The 10000-nt window shown below is 43.3% G+C and overlaps 2 protein-coding genes across 2 annotated transcripts in view; both read left to right on the top strand.

Moving 5' to 3' along the window:
• The window catches only part of ehd1b (EH-domain containing 1b), a 9981-nt gene extending 4046 nt beyond the window's left edge, over positions 1 to 5935 (top strand). Inside the window, exons 3-5 of the mRNA XM_053645930.1 lie at positions 3354 to 3766; positions 4294 to 4458; positions 4618 to 5935. Of these exons, the coding sequence (XP_053501905.1) occupies positions 3354 to 3766; positions 4294 to 4458; positions 4618 to 5148 (1109 nt within the window). The 3' untranslated portion in view covers positions 5149 to 5935. The remainder of the gene's footprint in view (positions 1 to 3353; positions 3767 to 4293; positions 4459 to 4617) is intronic.
• A 3580-nt stretch (positions 5936 to 9515) lies between these two features.
• cxadr (CXADR Ig-like cell adhesion molecule) overlaps positions 9516 to 10000 on the top strand; it is a 22434-nt gene continuing 21949 nt past the window's right edge. The window contains exon 1 of the mRNA XM_053645589.1: positions 9516 to 9746. Within this exon, the coding sequence (XP_053501564.1) occupies positions 9695 to 9746 (52 nt within the window). The 5' untranslated portion in view covers positions 9516 to 9694. The remainder of the gene's footprint in view (positions 9747 to 10000) is intronic.

Genomic DNA, 10000 nt, shown 5'->3' on the forward strand with positions numbered 1-10000 from the left:
GTGTGTGTGTGTGTGTGTGAGATAGAGATGGACATGGTCTACTGTGCTTGGACTGTGAAGAGGGAATAATTGTGTGCTGATGTAATGGGAGATGGAAGAGCCCTGATAACCACACACACACACACACACACACACACACACACCAAGCTGGAACATATGAGCTGCTTTCACAGGAACACCTCGCATGCAGACACAAGCACGCACATTCTTTCTGTGAACACGAACCTGAGGAGAATAGAAGGTAGTCAGAAGGTTATGACTCTTACTTCCCTTACAAATCCTGTACCATTTAACATGTGCACGCACACACACACACACACACACACGCGCTCACTCACTCACTCTCACACTCTCTCTCTGTGATCTGGTGTGAGTATAACATTAACACACTGGTGCACTCTGTCCGGTATCACCACCTGTTTCCTGCAATCCTAAAATCATATGCACTACCTAGTGCACTAATGTGAGGTGCAGTGTGTGTGTGTGTGAGCTGGAGTGTATGTTGTTTTAACACATTTTAACGTTTTAATTAACACAGAAAAGACAAACGCACACGTTCCACAGGGAGTGTGAGTTGTGGGTAAGTGTGAGTGTGTGCTGTGTTAAAGGTTTGTACTTTAGCAGGTGAGTTAATGATCTGCGCGGAGCTGCTGACTGTAACACTGCTGCCTGACCTTTGACCCCACCGCAGGGTCCGTCCCATCACAGGTCACGCAGTCTTACTGCAGCAGCTCAGTTTCTCACTGCTCTGTGTGTGTCTTTGTGTGTCTTTGTGTGTCTTTGTGTGTGTGTGTGTGTGTGTGTGTAGATTAACATCAATGCAGGTAGATCATCATATCACACAGGTATGATGAAACTTTCAGTTACCGCTCTTTAAGGGGTGTGTGTTTACTGTATATACACACACACACACACACACACACACACACACACACACACACTGTTCTATAGTGCAGTGTAAACATTTTGCTGTTCTTCTGCTGACCCACATGACCTCAGTGACCTCTACGGAGCACAGACAACTGATCTAAACAACACGTCCAAATATAATATAAAAAATATCAACTATAAAAATTTAATTATAATATTTATTAATTGTTACACACTGCTTACTAATGTGAGTTATCCAGTGTGTGTGTGTGTGTGTGTGTGTGTGTGTGTGTGTGTGTGACCTTTACATTGATGTGCTGATATTACTCTGGTTTATTAGTAAAATTATATTAGCAATTTATGATCAGTTTATCAGAGACGATTCTCTCTCTCTCATGCACTCTCTCTCTCTCCTCACTCTCACACTCTCGCTCTCTTTCACGCGTGCTCTCTTTCTCTCTTTCATGTGCTCTCTCTCACTCTCTCCCCCCTCACTCTCACACTCTGTTTCTCTCGTTCATGCGCTCTCTCCGTCTTTCTTTCATGGTCTCTCTCATGCGCTCTCTCTCTCCTCACTCTCACTCTCTCTAACTCTTTCACACTCTCTCTCTCTCTCTCTCTGTCTCTCTTACTCTCTCTTTCACGCTCTCTCTCTTCACTCTCACTCTCTCTGTCTCTAACTCTTTCACGCTCTCTCTCTGTCTCTCTCACTCGCTCTGTCTGTCTCTCTCTCTCTCATGCTGAGGTGCATTATGGGATTGCCTTTGAGAAGTTTCTACACACCCTCAGAACACCATTGTCCTCTCACTGCCCTTTAATGTGTCCTATAGAGCCGTCTACAGAGAGTACGATCTCCTGAATGGAACATGAGTTGTGGTGATATGTAGAGAGTGTGTGTGTGTGTGTGTGTGTGTGTGTGTGTGTGTGTGTTCACTACAGCAGTGTGGAACTGGTTTTTCAGCACACAGTCCTTGTGTAGTTCTGAAGCATAATGCTATATATGAATATGAATATTTATGAAGTGTATGCAGATGAGCTCACCTGACTCAGGTGACCTTTGCGCTGACGTAGTGACACATTAACGCTGAGGGTGACTCTTACACTGAGCGCGCTCTCTCTGACCTGTCATTCCTTATGATAATGCTATAGGAAGTATGCACGGATTTGGGACACAGCCTGAGAGTAGTGTATGTGGGTGAGGTTTGCTCACCTGATGTGACGTGTGCTAATAACAGTGAGTGGGGAGGGGGCTATATTTACCTTTACAGCATTTAGCAGATGCTCTTATCCAGATTTAGATTTACAGAAGTTCTTTTTGCAGTGTGGTGGTCACTTTGGCTCGTTCCTCTTGGCAAATGATCTTCAGATCTCCAAGGTTACGGGGATCCCTCTTATGGACTCCTCCATAAATGTTCACTGGGATTCAGGGCAGGAGATCGGCTCGGCCATGCCAGGACTTCCTCACTTATTTTGGCTGCATGTTTGTCGTGTTAAAACTCCCACCTTCTCCCCAGATTTACAGGCTCCTCTGAAAGTATTGGAACAGTACTACTCCACACACATTTTAATGTAAAATAAGTGTTTTACATATTATAATTATATATTGTATGGTGGATTAGTGAAATTCTTACCACACTGAGGACTGTGCTTCTCCACAGGAACTCAGCACCTGTTGGCTGAAGACTGAATTTTTATGCTTGTTGGCTCATTAACTACTGCTGAAGGAAGCCATGATGTGTGTTTCTTACTGGTGTGGTGCATGCTGGGTAATGTAGTACCGCTGCATCAGTGCCAAGATTGCGACACTGAGAGCAGTGATCTTAAAGCATTAATTAGACCTGATCGATCCATACCTGATTCAAAGCCTAATTTCTTCCAGTGTTAAAAAAAAAAAGTCTAAGGCTGAGTAGACACACACACGCACACACACACACACACATGTATATGTGTGTGTGCACGTGTGTGTTTACCCATGTTCAAATTCATACATATACATATAAGGGCGAGCGATATGACAAAAATATCATATAATACTTGAGGACGTTTCTATGATACATGATGATAAACTGTCTGTAAAACAGTAAAATAAACAAAATACTGTTAAACTCAGTTAGACAATACTTTTCTTTAATGCTTACAAACATGATATCACCCAGTCCTTATATATATATATATATATATATATAAATCTGAACATGGTTACACACTGAACATGATGAGGGAAAAATTGGTTTTCCTGTGAAAGGAAACACATGCACACTCTTTATGATGGTAGGAAGAGAGGGTGGAGTACACACACACACACACACACACCGGAAACATAGGGTCAAGAGGATAAACTGTCTGACTCTCCCTCTATCTCTTTCTCTCACTTTGTCACACTCACACAAGCGAGAAGATGAAGTTTATAGTTTTCATCTGATGTGTCTATGAGCACTACATGTTGAGTGTGTGTGTGTGTGTGTGTGTGTGTGTGTGTGTAGGTTATGACTTTGCGGCGGTGCTGGAGTGGTTTGCTGAGCGAGTGGACCGGATCATTCTGCTGTTCGATGCCCACAAGCTGGACATTTCAGATGAGTTCTCTGAGGTGATCCGTGCTCTGAAAAACCATGAGGACAAAATGCGTGTGGTTCTCAACAAGGCTGATCAGATCAGCACGCAGCAGCTCATGCGGGTCTATGGCGCCCTCATGTGGTCTCTTGGTAAGATAGTCAACACTCCTGAGGTGCTACGTGTATACATCGGCTCGTTCTGGGCACAGCCGCTGCTGGTGCCTGACAACCGCCGACTGTTTGAGGCCGAACAACACGACCTGTTCAGAGACATCCAGAGTTTACCACGCAACGCCGCGCTACGCAAACTCAACGACCTCATCAAGAGAGCTCGCCTTGCCAAGGTACCCTACACCCTACACTAACACAGCAATCTCATAGAGAGCGCTCACCTTACAACCCACAGGCTACTGTTTGCTGCCCCCTAGTGTAAGATCTAGTATATTGTTTAAAAATGCAGTACAGATACACAGGGAACAAGTTGAGTGAGTTTTTATTGTCATTTCTCTGTATAGCTTAAATACATTGGAATGAAATGCCAGTTTGAGACGAGTGCAGGACAATAAATACACAGAAAATGAGCTGTAAACTGTAAACTATTCTATTGGAAGGGTAGCAGCACTACATTTAGTGTTCCATTAAGTGACTGGTACAGCTGCGCAGTGATGCTGAGTGGGACAGGTGTGGGACAGGTGTTGGACTAGCCCAGGTGAGCGTTGGGAGGTAGCAGGGTGTTGAGTAATCAGGCTGCCTCAGGGAGGAAACTGTTGCAGAGTCGAAGAAACACAGGAACACAGTAAGAGTCTCTCAGAGCTGTGTGTTTGTGTGTGTGTGTTTGTGTGTGTGTGTGTGTGTGTGTGTGTGTGTGTAGGTGCAGGCATACATCATCAGTTCCCTGAAGAAGGAGATGCCAAACGTGTTTGGTAAGGATAATAAGAAGAAGGAGCTGATCGCTAGTCTGGGAGAGATCTACAGCAGGATCGAGAAGGAGCATCAGATCTCTCCTGGGGATTTCCCACAGCTCTCTAAAATGCAGGTACACTAAGTGTGTGTGTGTGTGTATATATGTGTGTGTATATATATGTGTGTGTGTGTGTGAAGTGTGGAATGATGTGTTACTAAAGTAACTCATCCTTCAGACACGTGCACATATGCCATTCTTTCCTTTCCTGTTTGTGTGCGTGCGTGTGTGTAGGAGCTGCTGGTGTCTCAGGACTTCACTAAGTTCCAGGTTCTGAAGCCGAAGCTGCTGGAGTGTGTAGATGATTTGCTGGAGAACGACATTGCAAAGCTCATGACGCTGGTGCGGCAGGAGGAGTTGGCCACACCCACCACCGTGGTGCAGGGCGGGGCCTTCGATGGGGTGTCAGTGGGACCTTTTGGTGGTGGTTACGGAGAGGGCGTGTCTGAGGGCATTGACGAGCTGGAATGGGTTGTGCAGAAAGACAAGCCCACCTACGATGAGATCTTCTACACCCTGTCCCCCGTCAACGGGAAAGTGTCCGGCGCCACAGCCAAGCGCGAGATGGTCAAGTCCAAACTGCCCAACACCGTGCTCGGAAAGATCTGGAAACTTGCCGATGTTGACAGGGATGGTTTCCTTGACGACGACGAGTTTGCCTTAGCTAATCACCTGATCAAGGTGAAGCTTGAAGGTCATGAGTTACCAGCCGAGCTGCCTGCTCACCTGGTACCGCCATCCAAACGTGCTCAGCAGAGCTCATAGCCTTAATCTGACTAAGCCACTACGCCCTAAGCCACTACGTCCTAAGCCACTACGCCCTAAGCCACTACACCCCAAACCCTACACCCTAAACCCTACACCCTAGACCCTACACCCTAGACCACTGTGCCCTATACTACTAAGCCTTAACCACAAAATACTAAGCCACTAAGCCCTAAATCCTGAGCCCTAAACCACTGAACACCTGAAATCCTAATCCCTGTGCACTCCACCCTGACCCCCAGTGTAGAGCCCCTCAGTGTGGTGAGCCGTGTGTTGGGTCAGAGGTCAGAGCTGCAGGTGTTCTTTCTCTGCTCACTCCACACTGATTAATGATTAGTGTTAGCATTAGCATTAGCTTTATTAACTTGATTCACTGCAGTAATAAATTAATCACCTGAAACTTACAGCTTATTATTAAATACACTGTGTTTCCTTCTGTTTCTGATCAAAACTCACACACACACACTCATCACTCTCACATACACACACACTCATCACTCTCACATACACTCCATCACTCTCTCACACACACACACACACACACACACACACACACTCTGCTCAACATTATTTTGTATTTGACTATTTACATTATTACAATGTTATGATATTTTTTTTATATCAGAGGTTTTACACTGCAGAATTCAGCTGTGTGTGTGTGTGTGTGTGTGTGTGTGTGTGTGTGTGTGTGTACACTGAATGTGTGTAAAGAAAATGCCTGGAGCAGCTGCAGTCTGTAAAGTTTTCCATGACTCCATATTAATGTTTATTAAATATGTTCACTTACTGTTCTGGTCGATGGCTAATAAAATACAGATTCATCATGATGAGAGAGAGACACAGAGAGAGAGACACAGAGAGAGAGACACAGAAAGAGAGAGAGCGAGAGAGTGTGTGTGTGAGAGAGAGTCTGTGTGAGCGAGTGAGAGCACACATGCAGGAGCTGTGCATTACTGCACCCCAGTGAACGTCTGCCTGTGACATCACTAACACAATCAGTTTAGTTCACACTTACACACTAATGAGAAGCCAATCAGAGTAGAGCACTAGCAGGTCTTGACCCAAATTACTGCATAATGAGTGAGTGTGAGTGTGTCAGACTTAGGGTTAGGGTCTCAGTGTTAACAGATCATTCTCCCTTTATTTCTTTTTTTAAACACATTATCCAATTCAATTCAATTTTATTTGTATAGCGCTTTTTACAATGGACATTGTCTCAAAGCAGCTTTACAGAAATATATAAACACAGTATACAGATTTTAAGTGTGTGATTTTATCCCTATTGAGCAAGCCGGTGGCGACGGTGGTGAGGAAAACCTCCCTAATATTATATGAGGAAGAAACCTTGAGAGGAACCAGATTCGGACGGGAAGCCATCCTCATTTGGGTAACAACAGATAGAGTGAAAGTAAAAGAAAGTTCATTATGGTTTTAATCTGAAATCTGTTTGATGAACTAGTCCACTGTTCACTAAAGGAGACCTGAGTGCAAAACTGCATGTGGTAATTTCAGTCCCAAGGCCATAGTAGCAACCGTAGTCCCAGCAACCATGGCGATTATACTTGTGGATTTTTGTAGTGCCAGCAATATACAGTCTGGGTCAGTTCTGTTGTTTGTGCTGGACACTGAAGACATTTGAGTTTGGGATGAAAAGATGAATGAGGTGATGGATCAGAAATTCTGTTTTCATTTCCTGACATTTACATCTGGACGCGTCATCTTGTCCTGCACTCGTCTCAGACTGGTGTGTATTTGCACTTTATATAGTCTTGTGTACTTTTGTGTCCTGGAGAAACGACATTTCCTTCCAATGTCTATAAGCTGTATATACTGGAATGACCACAGAAACCCACTCCACTTGACAAAGTTTCTGTCATCAGCTGTTGTGGTTTTCCTTGGTTGACCCATTCGGTGTCTCGTTCAGTACACCAGCAGTTTCTTTCTTATTCAGGACATTGCAAATTGTTGTATTAGCTATACCCAATGCTTATGTAATGCCTCTGATAGACTTCCCCTCTTTTCTCAGATTCAAAATGGCTTGCTTTTCTCCCATACACAGCTCTCTGATCTTCATGTTGCTTTATCTTTTTAACAACAAATGCAGTCTTCACAGGTAAAACCTTGGGCTCAAACCAAGAGTAGACATTAATTTAGTTGTTTAAACAATTAATTTAACAGGACACACCTGTGCAACAAGAAACACCTGTCAGTCACATGTTTGAGTATTTTTCATAAACAAATGGCTGGGTTCAAACAAAATGTTGTTGAACAGATGTAAATATCAGGAAATAAAAGCTGAAGTTCTGATCTGTCGTCTTATTCCTATTTTTCACTCAAACCCAGATGTCTTCAGTGTACAGCAAAAAAACAAAAGAATTGGCCTTGTTGTTCCAATACATTTGGAGGTGTGTGTGTGTGTGTGTGTGTGTGTACCTCAGGTAAATTAACCTCAGGTAAACTAAATATCATATATGAACTGTGCTGAAGTGTGAAGTTTGGTGATGTTTTTTCTCCACACTGCACTGTCTCTCTCTCTCTCTCTCTCTCACTCTCTCTCTCTCTCTCTCTCTCTCTCACACACACACACACCCCTCCATCTGAATCAGGATTACTATTAATAAGTAAGGCAGGCTGTGCTGTTATACAAAAATATGTGGGCGTGGTCACTCAGTAATAGAGTGGAGTTTTTTAATGTTTGACATATTTGGTATTATTGAGTTGCTGTTTAGAAAACAGAACCACTGTAGAGTGTGTGCTGGTGTTCTACACACAAACCCTCAGCAGTACCACAGTCGCACACTGTCTCGGTTTAACTGCCAGTTCTGTGTTTTAAAGCCCAGTTCACACACACACACACACACACACAGAGAGAGAGAGACTCCGATCAACACAATCACCAACTTTTAAAAGTTGTCCGTTGGCTTTAGAATGTTGGGAAACACCTGTCGTGTTCACGCTGCCCCAACACACACCAACACACTTTTTTCCAGACAGACTGGTTTAAAAATTACTTTTACCACAAAATTTAACAATGACTAGTGTCTCCATGTGTCCTTCTTCACCTGAAAAGACCAAGAGTGAAACAACAGAGTTTTTGTTTATTTATTTAAATTTTGCTCGGCTTACAGGGGCGTAACCCTGGCCTGGGCACTCAGGGACCCGGAGAGTTATATCTTTAGACCTGAATAATTCTCCACTTGGAGCGGTTTGTCACTACGTAACTGAAGATCAGACAGCGTTTACAGGAAAGTACAAGGAAACACGCATGTCTTATTGGCTGACAGTCTCTCAATTCTGTGTCAGTGTGAGGACGAAATGGACTACAGCAGTGGTTTTCAAAGTGGGGGCCGCCAGGGGGCGCCCGGGGGGCCTCAACAATTTGGTGTGAAAAATAAATAAATACATGATTTTCTCTTTCTCACTCTCAGACAACCACACACACACACACACACACACACAATCAATTCCTAATGTAATGTAATGTAAAGATGTAAGATGTAATTATAATCAAAAAAGGGAGATGTATTCAGAAGTCTGTATTATTAATGTGTTTTAAAGACATCTTGCAAAAGGGGGGCCTCGGTCAAATTTTAATGCCATTTGGTGGGCCTTGCCCTGGAAAAGTTTGGGAACCCCTGGACTACAGGATTGAAACCGAAACGACCTCTGATGCTGAGCAGGAAAACAAGGTGTGTAAATGTGTATACAAGTTCCATCAATATGATATGAGCAGAGCAGAAACCCACTCTGCATGGCTCTGTAGCAGATAAACTCATACAGTGAGATCCCTCCCATTGGCTAGAGACACCAAACTAGCCTAGTCTCGTGTTAAATAGACAAAAAGGTTTATATTTTTTTCAGTCTTTTAGTCCTGCAAATAGTGATCACACCTGAGGCAGGTTTTATGAAAAATCCAACTTTGTTGTCCAATTTTCACATTTTTAAGCAATTAGCCTTCACAAGCAAGAAAAAAATTCATGGAAACAGTTTATTTAGAAGAACCTGCACCAGCACCTAGCGCACAGACTTTCGTTTCTATGGAGTTTGCAGGGATGCTTGCCTGATCGTCATGGCAACGGTTTGCCCAGGTCAGATTTACATCGGAGTTTGTTGGAAAATCATACCACACTGCTCAGAATTATAAAGACCCGACACACTACACTAAATAGGTAATAAACACATTATAAAATATGATTAGTAAATTGTTACTAATCTTATAATCCATCATCATATAATATATCATTAATAAACTAATTATAAAATGCGGGCCGTTTGGGACAGAGGTGCGCTGTGCTGTTTCTCCTGCAGGGGGCGTAAGAGACCTGATTAGTTTGCGCCCTGCCGGATGTGACGTCATCGAATTCCAAATTCCAGCCTCAATCCACCTGCTGAGGCGACGTTCGAGCGCATTGAGCTTGATGCTGTGCGAGACCCGGACACTGTGAGCACGCGGAGAGGAAAAAGGAAAAGTTCCGTTTTAAAGTTTTATCTGATAAAATTTGGTTTTATTTACATACCGGACCGAATTCAGGAATAAACTCCGAATATGGAGCTGCGGTTTTCCAGCTTATTTTACGCCTGTGTTATTTTTCTCTCAGGTGAGCTACGTTTTTCGTTTTTAGCTTCATGCTAATCTCACACAAAGTTTATGTCCCACTGTGTGTGTGTGTGTGTGTGTGTGTGTGTGTGTGTTACTCTGTAGTTTAAAGTAATTTTTGTTACGTTTGTAAAGTCTAAAACGTTGACTTTTGTTTTTCCTCCATTAAACACACACACACACAGTAGTGTCGTTTGTGTATTATTTACATTTAGTCATGAAAAACTGTATATTAAATGTACACATTGGTGTGTG

The sequence above is a fragment of the Ictalurus furcatus genome, chromosome 16 (assembly GCF_023375685.1).
Source record: "Ictalurus furcatus strain D&B chromosome 16, Billie_1.0, whole genome shotgun sequence".
NCBI classification, from domain to species: domain Eukaryota; kingdom Metazoa; phylum Chordata; class Actinopteri; order Siluriformes; family Ictaluridae; genus Ictalurus; species Ictalurus furcatus.